This window comes from Prionailurus bengalensis, chromosome F2 (genome assembly GCF_016509475.1).
Source record: "Prionailurus bengalensis isolate Pbe53 chromosome F2, Fcat_Pben_1.1_paternal_pri, whole genome shotgun sequence".
NCBI lineage: Eukaryota > Metazoa > Chordata > Mammalia > Carnivora > Felidae > Prionailurus > Prionailurus bengalensis.
Window position 1 is genome coordinate 34,423,878 of NC_057353.1, and position 12,361 is coordinate 34,436,238.

The window sequence follows — 12,361 nt, forward strand, 5'->3', positions numbered from 1 at the left end:
AGGGGAACTGTCTATTCCAGTGTGACCCAGGGGATCCTCAGAGCACGCTGTCCACTCCCAGGACTCTTCTCTCCTTGTCCACAGGAGCACCACTACACCTGCCAGGCTTGACCCTAACAATGGTGCAGATTTCTAAAACTTTAGACTTTCAGGTCTACTGCTTATAAAAACTTGTGATAATCAGCCTAGTCAGTGGTTTTGGGGAAGTTTTTTTTTCTGTGCAATCCCCTGTGTGCTGCTTTCTCTTCCTCTCTCTCTCTCTCTCTCTCTCTCTCTCTCTCTCTCCTCTCTCTGTGATCAGGGCTGTTTTCCCTCTGCACATCTGCAATTGTTTTCTCTTCCAAATCACATCACTGCACCTCCTACCTTCCACGATGTGGCCTCTTTTCTCTCTCTAGTTGTGCAGTTTGTTCTCAGTCCTCAGATCAATTTCCTTGGTGTTCAGAATGATTTGATAATTAAGTAGCTGTGTTTGAGGGATGAGGCAGGCATAAGGTCCTCCTACTGCTCTGCCATCTTAACTTCTCCACTGAAGTGAGCACATTTCACCGTTATACATTTAATTTTATTTCACTTGTTCATTGTTTATATCTTCTATCAGGCCAGTGATTCTCAACTTTGGCTGCATTTTAGAATCATCTGGGAGCTTTTAAAAAATACTGATATGTGGGTTCCATTCTGATACACTGAATTGTTTGGTATAGAGCCCAGACTTCTAATTTCAGTAAATTCTGATGTATACTGAATTGAAAAGCCCTGCACTAGACTCTAAGCCCCTGGAGAACAAGAACCATCTTTCTTGCTGTTGATTATACCCAGTACTCAGCATGGTGCCTGGCTCATAGTGCTAAAAAACAGTTTTTGAGTTTTTTGAATAAATGATACTAATGTGTTCTAACTTTTGACTTATTGTAGTTCTCTGCACTTCCTCGGTAGAGAGATTTTTTCTTTCTGCCTTAGCTCATGATAATTCTTTCCTTTATCTGGAATGCTTATTTCTTCTTTCTCTTGGTTTATGTAAATTCATTTTTTTAGGAATTGGCTTAAATACCATCTTCTCCAGGAAATGTTGTCAGTATCTTAGTGGGACCAGTGTCCCTACTCTGTGTCCTACAACACTTTGTGCTTATGTCTACTATAGCACTTAATAAATTATTTTAGAATGACATAAATGCTTCTCACTCTCACTTGCTTGTGAACTGTCCAGGGTTTTGGATCATTTCTCATTTCTTTAAACTGCTCATCCTTCTCTACTTTTTATATTTATTATTGATTTCACCACTGATTTAGTCTCTCAAGATATAAAATCCAAAGCCAGCATTCCTTCTCTTCTCCCTTAAGTTAGAAATCAGGGACGTGCAAAAATGTTCACTGTAGAGTTATTTATAATAGCAAACATTTGAAAGTTGATTAGAATATATTCATAGAGTATAATATTATGTAGCTTTAAAAATGAGGTTGTAGAAGATTACTGAATAGTAAATAAAATGTTCATATGATATACAATTACATGACAAAACATAAATGCAGCATGATGTCAATTAAAGAAGATCTTTAAAAAAATTTTTTTTAACAATTATTCATTTTTTGATAGAGACAGCATGAGTGGGGGAGGGGCAGAGAGAGAGGGAGACACAAAATCTGAAGCAAGCTCCAGGCTCTGAACTGACAACACAGAGCCCGATGTGGGGCTCGAACCCATGGACCTGACCGTGAGATCATGACCTGAGCTGAAGTCAGACGCTTAACCAACTGAGCCACCCAGGTGCCCCTGTATGATGTCAATTTTATAACAGAATATTTATCTACATCAATCAGTATAAAAAGATAGGTTGGAATATATGAATAGTGGTTATTTCTGGGTGGTGGAATTTTTGTCTTTATGTTTTTATGTGTTTTCCATTTTAAAAATAACGAGCATGTATTACTTTTGCAATCATAAAAATCATAGTAAAATTGAAAAGAATGTGGCATTAATTATCCATTAATTGGGTGAGCGAAATGGAGGTAACTGATATCTTGCTGAAGACATAAAAAAGGCAGAATCACCTTTCACTTCTATAGCTTTTTTCTCCACTTTAAATATTTGGCATTAACGGGGTGTGGCTATTGATTTACATTTATACAAAGCAACTTTTCACACTACCCACACTTATACCCTATAAGTAATGAAATCCATATTGTCTTGTTCCATTTTGAACTCTGAGAGAACATTCTTCTTTTATAAAACTGTGTATCATAATTATTCCTATACTATGGAATTCAGCCTGGAAATTCTGTTTAAACTAAGTTCTTGACCTATGTCTGAACCCCTTAAATGCACTTATTTACTATTTGTGCATTTGAAAGATAGCATGCACTCACCTTTTTGCAGACAAAGTCACCAGGTAAATAAACAGTGGATTTCAATCTTAGCAACATGTCATATATCATTTGTGTATCACAACCCTAAAGAAAAAAATAACAAAAAGAAAAATAATTTTTGCAGACACAGCTACAAAGACAACATTCCAAATAACTTTAAAAGGATATGAAAATAAATAGTAATAAAGATTGTCTGTGTTAACACTAAAACATTAATTGCCAATGAATATGGATTTGTTTTGACCTAAAATTTAGAAAAAAAACCAACCCAATAGTTTGAATGCAAGACTTTGGATCCCTGGTCAGATAGATTTGGGTTCTAATCCTGTCTCCACTACCTATTGCTATGGAATCTCTAATGTCCTCAGTTTCGTAACCTGTTAAATGGGTACTAATTCACAATGATAAAATTTTAGTCATGTAAAACTTAACATAATGATTAACTAATGATGGATATTAATGATTAAGATAATATAAGCGATAATAATTGGTTAATATTAAGATTGACAGATAAAAATCAAAATCTGAATATTTTTATTTTTTATAACATCTTTAATACTTTTGTTAAGTATTATTATTTAACTGTCAAGGCTTCTATGTCTGTCTTTACCAACTTCTTTATCTTCTTAAAGGCAGAGTATCTGTACATAATAGATACAAAAGCAGTACCTGTTGAGTGAATGATGTTCATATCCACTTTAATAGTGTAAGAGACGAATTTGATTTGTTAGGATATGTGTCTAGATTTGTGGTGTGCCCAAAGAATTATAATTTATTGGGACACTTGGGTGGCTCAATCGGTTTAAGCATCTGACTCTTGATATCAGCTCAGGTCATGATTGCACAGTTTGTGAGACTGAGCCCCACAACCAGGCTGTGCATTAACAATGTGGAGCCTGCTTAGGATTCTCTCTCCCTCTCTGCCACTTGTGCTTTTTCTCAAAATAAATAAACATTAAAAAAAGAATTATAATTTATCTATTATGATACGGCAAAGAAGAATTGACAGATGCTTCAAAAATGTTTTTACATAGTGATTTTGAATCTTTTGCTTTCGCCAAATATTGTTACTTATTTTTCTCTCATAGCTGCTTTCCTTTTGTGATTGGTACTGCCCATCCCTTAGGGAAACTATCATTTTGCGGAAAACTAGTCATAGTCAGTAGCAGAGGAATGAGGAGGAGACACAAAGGGCGTACTCCCAATTTGTGGATTGGATGATCATTCTTTTAGCAATCACGAGTTTTCCATAATGACGCGAGTTTTTTAGCAAACACTTGACCTAGATCCATCTGAAATTTAGACATCGGGTTTGCTGAATGATAAGGAAAGTTAATAATTTATGATTGAAGTATCTTCACGTAGCCATTGGTGAGGAGCATTCAAATGAATGTGAAGTTAGAATTTTAAAAACTTATGTGAGAAAGTATAGCTTTTGGTTACCCAGGATAGAAAAAAAGGCCAAGGCCGACAAGAATACCTTAATACAGCCCAACAAAAATTGATGAAAAGCTGCTATGAGCAAGCTTTTTTACATGCCCTTGGAGCTATGAAAGATGAAAGAGAGTAAGCTAGTTGGGATGATGTTTTAAGTAAACAGAAAAGCTGTTATTGATGATCGAAGTGAATCATGTTATAAGACATTCCAGTTAAATATCTATAAAACTTTTAAAAGGAGGGGCAATTACAACTTCCCGGGAGTGGGGATAAGAGGGTAGGGAAGCATCAAGAAGTTGCTCATATGGATAGCACAATTTGAGTCAGTTGAAGAGGAGTATAATTTGTATTTGCAAAAACACAGAAAAGTTTTTATATGTAAAGGAAAATTTGCCTTTTCTTACCATGTTATGTATTTTTTTGTGCAAGGTATATGATTTTTATTTATATTTGTTTTATTCTTACCATGTCTCATAGGTTATCATATTTGCTAAAGCAAATGACAAACATTAATTTCTTTTTAAATATTGTGCTTATTTTGTTTTTAGTAAAAATTATCTAAATATATGGCTCATATACCTGATTTCTTTTAAAGCTGTCATTGGTTCAGAGTAATTTCATTTTGTAAACTGGTGTTCTGATCACTCAGAACTCTTAAAAACACATACAAACTTTGGATTCATCTTAGGATCTCTCCCACTAAAGAAAGTTCATGTTCTTGATGTTTTAGAGAAAATTCATTAGAAATATATTTCAAAGTTCTTAAGCTTAAACATGTTTGGAGTATCATTGCAATGGAGCTAACTCTCAATTATTCATATTCATGGATAAGAATAACACTGTAAATAATCAGAAATAGAAGATCTAAACAAATCCACTTACATTTATTTTCATATGTGCAATTTGAATATTTTGGAATTAAGTTTTACAATCTTAGTTATAATTTTAGGCCAAAATTAAGTTTTCATTCCTTGAGAAATTCCTACTGGAATGAACTTTGATGAAAATTCCCAGCTGTACTAAATAATATTCATAGGAGTTATTAATGATTTTAAATGTTTTCCTATAACCATAATTCTTGTTCTATAAATGCACAGAGATGTGTGTGCAGTATTTTTTTCAGTACTGGAAAAATTGGAAACAATATAATGCCAATCTGTGGACAGATAAAAATGTTGAAGATTTGTAAGCTGGATTACCATACAGTGGTTAAAATAAATAATTCAGACCTCTGTATATACAGATATGATTGAACTCGACAAAAAATGTGAGCTGCACACAAAAGTAAGGTGTAGAATATATTCAATATGATTCCAGCTACGAGAAAGTTACACAAAATAGACCTTGATGTTTATATAAAGTAAAATTATAAAAATGAGGATTAGATGGATACCCTTGAAATCATCCTAATGGCCACCTCTGGGAAGGGGAGGAGAATGGAATTGGGGAGAAGAATGGAGGAGATGTCAGCTTGACTTTTATTAATTTTAATGAAAATAAAGTAAAACACACATCCTGAGATCGTTTGTAGGAACAGAATGTCCTTTGAGGAGGAATACGTTTCATCTTTTCTTTCTATCCTTCAGGTTAGCTCACAGGCAGAAAGCACTAATAAAGGAAACCCAATCCATGAAAGTGTTAGACCAAACTAGGAGATAAGCTCTAAAATAGATAAGCAAACAATTATTGCTTTCCTTAGTCGAAATGTGCAAGTGCTTACAAGAATAACTTTTAGCTTATAGTTTCGATTTCCTCAAAGAAAAACATCTGAACTGTTATAAATATGAATTTTTATTAACACATTTGCATAGAATATGTATCAATTTATGTAAACGGAACATAGCAGCTGTATGTAATAAAAACTTACAGTGTACGTTTTATCAATGAAGTGATTCTGTTTCCTAATTGCTTCATGGACAGGTGCCACTGGCCTTGGGGCCGCTGTGATCTAGAACTAGGTCCTTCTCATCTGTACTTAGACGTAGCTAATGAAATTTGCATTATGAAGTTGTTATAGTTTATGTATATGAGAACAATTATCCCCACCCTTTGAAAATGATTATTTTCTTGGGATACACTTTGCTCCACTATTGTGTATAAAAAGAGTTACATCCCAGGGCTACTGTTTTTTTTCTTTGTAATGGCAGCTCCATTTCTTTTATAGAAGCCATTAGGAAATTTTCTGATTTACTGGAAGTGAGAGCACAGTCATTGTTTCATAAATGTACTTTTTTCTATAAAGTAAGAGTACCTGTATAAGTATCAACATTAACATTATATTAATAACGTTTGTATTAAATTTTACTATTTTCTTATCTTTACTGGTTTTATTCTTTCAACTTTCCTGTGACGCCTGGCATTAATTAATTTGTTATTACTCCTGGTTATTGATGAAGGGACGGAGGCTCAGGAAGTCTATTGACTATTTCCCTAAGGTCACACATGCAATAGATGTCAGAGAAAGAGAATCACCAGTGTGTGTGTGTGTGTTGTTGTTGTTGTCTTTTAAATCTATCTTCTGAGCAACTGAGGACTGGATATGTGTATTATTCACTTTTGTACCCCCAATGTCTCACCAGTATTTGGGGCATGCTAAGCACTAAATAAACATGGGCTGATGTATAAAATGAAGTTGTTAGAGATTATTCCATTTGCAACAATGGGAAATTCAGTGCTATATGAATATGTGCCACAGATTTGAATAAAGATTCTGGAGATCTGGACAGAGTTAGGAGAAATTCTATTTTTATTTTATTCAAAATATAACATATAGATTAGATGGTGGTTCCTGTACCCAGAAAGTTCTTTTAATAATGGTAAGCTCTGAACACAACTGAAAAGCTGGTAACATTTATTTTTGGAATTACTACTTTCTCAGTCCTGTAGGATGCCTCCAGTTCTGGGCTTATTCCTGCTTAAGTTCTTTGTAACAGAACTTAAGATGTTATCAGTAATTTATAACTCTCTGTGACTTTAAGTCATCCTTAAGTATAAACAATAGTCTTCCTTGGGCTTTTCTCGGCTCAGACTTATTTATTATAAAAGGAAATGCTTTGTCCCATCTTAAACTCCATTCCTATTAAGCAAGTGATGGGTGATATGTGTAGAGCAGGGAGTTCTAAATCCAGTTGCCCATGCTATTGACTATGCCAGTCATGTACTTATTGGCAGCTGTTGGAAGCAATGAAGTCAAATGTGATAATAATTTGCAAGTTACTATGTCATAACTTTTTGAGTTCTAAGTCATGTTGGACCCAACCCTATGTTCAATATTTGCAAACACTTGTAAAGGTCACATCCATCAAGTGTTCCTTGAGAACTGACAAAAATTATATTTTTTCTGAGCTTCAGTATCACATAGTCAAAGTGGGAAAGTCACAAGTTGAGTGAAACCCTGTGGATAAATCCAATCCATCTTCCTATGTTCAAGCAGGGCCACATGAAGAAGATGATTTTACCAGTGTAGAAACTCATGTGTGATTGAATCAGTTTTATTTTTCAGTTAGTAATGTGGTAATAATAATAACAGAATTTACTATGTGGCAGGAATTGATATAAGCATTTCATGTTTTGAGTCACTTCATCATTGCACAACCAAGGGCGTTATTATTTAGAATTTCCCCACCTTATTGAGAGTCACTGGAGACTAAGGAATATAGGGGTATAGTATCTGAAGTGCTCCACTAATGCTTTAGACAGAGTAACTGTTCAGGGTGTATAGTTGAATGGAATTCATCTGGGTCATAATCTCATTGTTGAAAATACTTTAAAAAGTCTAGCAACAATACCTTATTACTGATACCACCAGGGTAAAAATATAGCTAAAAAAAATGAAATGTAGTAAGTCTAATTGTAATGCTCTGATTTGAAACCCTTCAGAAAAAATATGTGGTGGCGTAACTGCTTAGGATGTTACTACTGTGGGGTCCGTGTGATTGGTAGAAATAATGGTGTCATTTCCATTCTGTTCCTGACTCAGTCTGTCACTCTCATAGAAAACTCTTCCCCTGCATCTTTCCTACCCCTGAAGCCAAAGCCTTTCCAGGCCTCGCTTGCCTCATAATCACAATGAGTCATGGGTCCCAGTGAGGTGTCCTGTTTGGGATCAGTTCTGCAGTTTTACTTTAGCAGCAAATAGTGAGAAACAGTGTGCTTTCCTTGACAGACTGGTGGTGCCTACATTCTCATTTTGGTATCTCTGGATCCCTGATTTCTTACTGTTAAGCTCTGTTTCGAAGAGATAAGATTTAAATTCTGACCAATAGGTGGAGCAATAGAACTTTTATTAAATTCTCTCTGATTGATAGTAATTTAGTGGTAGAGGCAAAATGTGATTTCCCTAGCATTTTATTTGATAAAAGATATTTAAAAATCGTAATCAAAATAATAGATCATAAGAAAGTAGAGAAAACTGCCCAACCTTATAGAAATGATGTGTTCCTTATTAGCTTAATACCTGAGCTTGGGCTGTAATAACATGCAATCTGCAGGGAAGAGAGCCATTTTTGTGAAAAAATTTAAAAAAATATTATGACTATTCACCTCTAAGCTCTTTAGAAACTCTGAAAACACCATGTAGAAGAAGCAAATCTTACTAATTAGCCACAACTGATTGAAGCAAAGTTTTTAGTAAAATCCTGTTACTCTCATTCTATTTGCCTTGACTGAGAGAAAAAAGAACCACATGAGATTCAGGGTTTTTTCTTAGTAGGAGGCTAGGAAAGTGTGTGTGAATTTAGGTATCTGGGTGTGAAATTGATGTGCTAATACTAATTCTGTGAAATTGCTGAAGAATTGCCATGAGCTAGCATTGTTTTATGCCCCTAGGAAAAATTTCTCTGGTTCCTCAGCATCTTATCACTTATCCAACTAAGGTTGCTGGGGAATTGAAAACCAGCATCATAAATGGGTCAAGTTCATAGACTGTGGGGCAAGAAAAATCTGTGTTCAAACCCTCTCTCATTGCTTTGAGATCTATGGCCTCAGTCAGGTAAGTAATTTGCACTTTCTGTAAAATGGAGATACTAATAAAACATTTGTTAGAGGTGTGTTGTGAGAATTAATTGACAGAAGCAGATAATACAGTGTAGTACACAGTCAGAACTCAATAAACAGCAGCTATTATTTTTGAGAAGACACATGTATCAATTTTCAAATTTGGCATTAGCAATAGCTTGGTTTCTTATCTTTGACTTGATTATATTACATATAGTTCTGACAGTGCTTGGGGACCCTGATGGTTAATTTTATGTGTCAATTTGGCTAGGCCATGGACTTCTCAGGTATATAGTCAAACACCAAATATTACTGTGAAGATATTTTTTGGATGAGATTAATATTTAAATCATTAGGTTTTGAGTAAAGTGTGGTATACTCCATTATATGGGTGTGACTTATCCAATCAGTTGAAGGCGTTAAGAGAAAAAAAAGACTGAAGTCTTCTGAGGAAGACAGAATTGTGTTTCCAGACTATTTTTGGACTTGAGCTGCAACATTAACTCTTCTCATGGTCTCCAGCCTGCTAGCTTGCCCTGCAAGTTTCGAAGTTACCAACCCTGATGATTCTATTAGCCAGTTTCTTACAATAAATCTCTCTCTCTCTCTCTCTCTGCATATCTTATTGGTTCTATTTCTCTGGAATATCCTGACTAATGTAGAGGCCATGAAAGAATTGGGTATAGCAAGGTTTATGGTAACAGTAATGAGATTGAAGGATCAAAAACAGTATGGACAATTTTCATGTAATGTTGTTCATATTATGATTTATAATACTCCATTATTATATTACTTTTGCTAAAGCATTACAACACTCACTGTTCCACTAATATGTAAACAAATTTCACAAGGCTAAAAGGAAAGGAATATAAGCACATTTGTGCTTTTTGCAGTTTTAAAGAAATTTGAATATAACATAAAATTAAAGCAACAAATATATGTCTTTTGAAAAAACTCAAAGCAAGGTTATTTAGTATAGAATCATTCCCTGCAAACAAATTCTACTAGATCTGTATCCATTGTCAAATGTACAAAATGGAGAAAAGTTCATATGAAAATTTTGACTGAAGGCCCAAGAAACAAACTTAAAATATCCCTGAAGGCATCTTAAAATAAATCTTCGTAAGTTAAATGATTTTCAAATACTTTTTATTTCCCCTAATCTGGAAGACTGAAAAGACACAAAACATGCCTGCTAGCCTCCAATCTTGGTGCCAGATCTCTCTCTCTTTTTTCTGTCTCTTTTTCTCTCTCTTTCTGTTGGCCTGCCTTTTAAAGATATGGAAAATTCACTTTCAGGAAGAATTCAAGGTATGGAGGTTTTCAACAGTTGACAGTCATCTTTCTTTGTTACTCTTGGATATTCTGGTCTATTCAGTGTAGTTCCATTTCTTGTCTTTGTAAAACTGAAATCTACACTGTCAGTTTCCTGCTTTCTAGCTTTCTTTCCTTATAGGATTGGGCCCACACTATCTACAGGCTTCACTGACCGTTCCAGATTCATCTTTCGTTATCATCCTATGCACTGGCCGTAACTTCTTATTCTGTAAACAGGTTATAATTTCCCATGCTTGTGATAATAAGAAGGCTCCTGCCCAGGAGCTTCCACTTCCTCACCCTGTAGACTCCTAAGCATCTTTTGCATACACATACTTCAAATGTTCTCTCCATTGTGCACTCAGCCAGAGAGCATAGGTGATACTCTGCGAATGTATGTAACTGATAGAAGCAACACCAGAGTCAGTTGGGTATAACTTATGAGGTAAGGGTGTAGGATTACCATTCAGCCTATTTTTGCCTTAAGAAAAATAACAAATTTGTATAAACTACTAAGACTGCCTTCACGAAAATAAATTTAGAAAAATCCCATACCTATTCATTTTCTACTTCATTTAGCTTTAGAAAAAAATAACCTTTTTTACTTAACACAAATATAAGTGGAAATGGGTTCTTTCTGGAAGAAAATGAATTTTTAATGGAAATGTCAGGAAAGAATGAATCTAAGTTTATATACAACATTAGTAAGATGTGAAGATTTAACACTTTTTTCTCGATCAGATTTTGCTGATTTTATGGATTAAAAAAAATATATGTTAGCCTCAGAAAAAACTCTGAGGCTAAAAACTGATAATTTTCCAAATTAGAGATAATCCCATAAAAGTCATTGGTACATAATTTAAAGGTTTTGTTTTGTTTTTAAAAGAGAGACAATTATGTTACTTATTCTCAATTAAGCTAGTCATTAAGGTATAGAGAATTTTATAACATTTAAGAGATGTTTATTTATTTTTTGGAGAGGAGGGGAAGAGAGAGAGGGAGACAGAAGATCTAAAGTGAGCTTTGCGCTGACAGTAGAAAGCCCAATGTGGGGCTTGAACTCATGAACTGTGAGATTATGACCTGAGCTGAAGTGAGAGGTTTATCCAACTGAGCCACCCAGGTGCCCTGAGAGTTTTATAACATTTTAAAATGCTATTAAAATAATTTAGCTTCATGGCTTTCATATCTTTTTTGACCATACCCTACAGTAACACAGATATTTATGTTGAGCTCAGTATACACATATTTATATGTGCTTTAATTTAATTTACTTTATTTTATTAAAAAAAGTTTATTTGTTTTAAGAGAGAGAGAGCATGAGCAGGGGAGGCGCAGAGAGAGGGAGAGAGAGAATCTTAAGCAGGCTGCATGCTGCCAGTGAGGGGCCCGATGCAGGTCTTGATTCCATGAACCATGAGATCATGACTTGAGCTGAAACTAAGACACTTAACTGACTGAGCCATCCAGGTATCCCTATTTTCTTTTATTTTTAAAGTAGGCATCATGTCCAGCACAGATGTGGGGTTTGAACTCACAACCCTGAGATCAAGACCTGAGCTGATATTAAGAGTTGGATGCTTAACTGACTGAACCACCCAGGACCCCATATATATGTGCATTTAAAGCTAAATAAAAGAAACAAACATTTCATAATATAATACCTACCCTTACTTATGTGTGAAGTACTCTGATATTTTCTCTTCTATTTTACATGCTTGTTGTGACCCCCTTAACTGAATTCATGATCCCCCCAGTGGATTGTAATCTGCAGCTTGAAAACCATTTATTTAGTTGAACCTGCTAACCAATGGAGGGATCTCTCTCCCAGTTTCCCTGATAGAAGATCAGAAAACTCTGTTTGTACACATTCCATGATGCTTCTACTTCACTGGAGCTTCCACTGTGGGAGTCTCACTAGAAATTAGAAATTACTTTCCAACCAGAAAACTACTTTCATATAATCTCAGTAGTTGGCCCCAGTGCTTCTTCTCCTTCCCACACCCCTTCTCTCTCCTCACTGCCCCTCCCTCCCTTCCTTGCTAAGTAGCTATTCTCTGTCTAAAACTGTGCTGTGTCCAGTGAGTATCAAGACTATTAGGACCAAGCTTGCTCTCCAAGAGGTTTTACTTCTCTGTACAGGGCCTGTTGCTCAGAAACGGAGTTTACAGTTGAGTGTTATTTTGCTAAACAATATAGAGTAAGTCTCATTCCTTATCCATATAAGTGACTTTAATATATGTAACCT

The 12,361-nt window shown here is 35.0% G+C and overlaps 1 protein-coding gene across 1 annotated transcript in view; it reads right to left on the reverse strand.

The window, feature by feature from the left end:
• The window catches only part of CNGB3 (cyclic nucleotide gated channel subunit beta 3), a 148,376-nt gene that overhangs the window by 36,736 nt on the left and 99,279 nt on the right, over positions 1-12,361 (reverse strand). Inside the window, exon 14 of the mRNA XM_043601321.1 lies at positions 2,365-2,448. Coding sequence (XP_043457256.1) covers positions 2,365-2,448 — 84 coding nt within the window. The remainder of the gene's footprint in view (positions 1-2,364; positions 2,449-12,361) is intronic.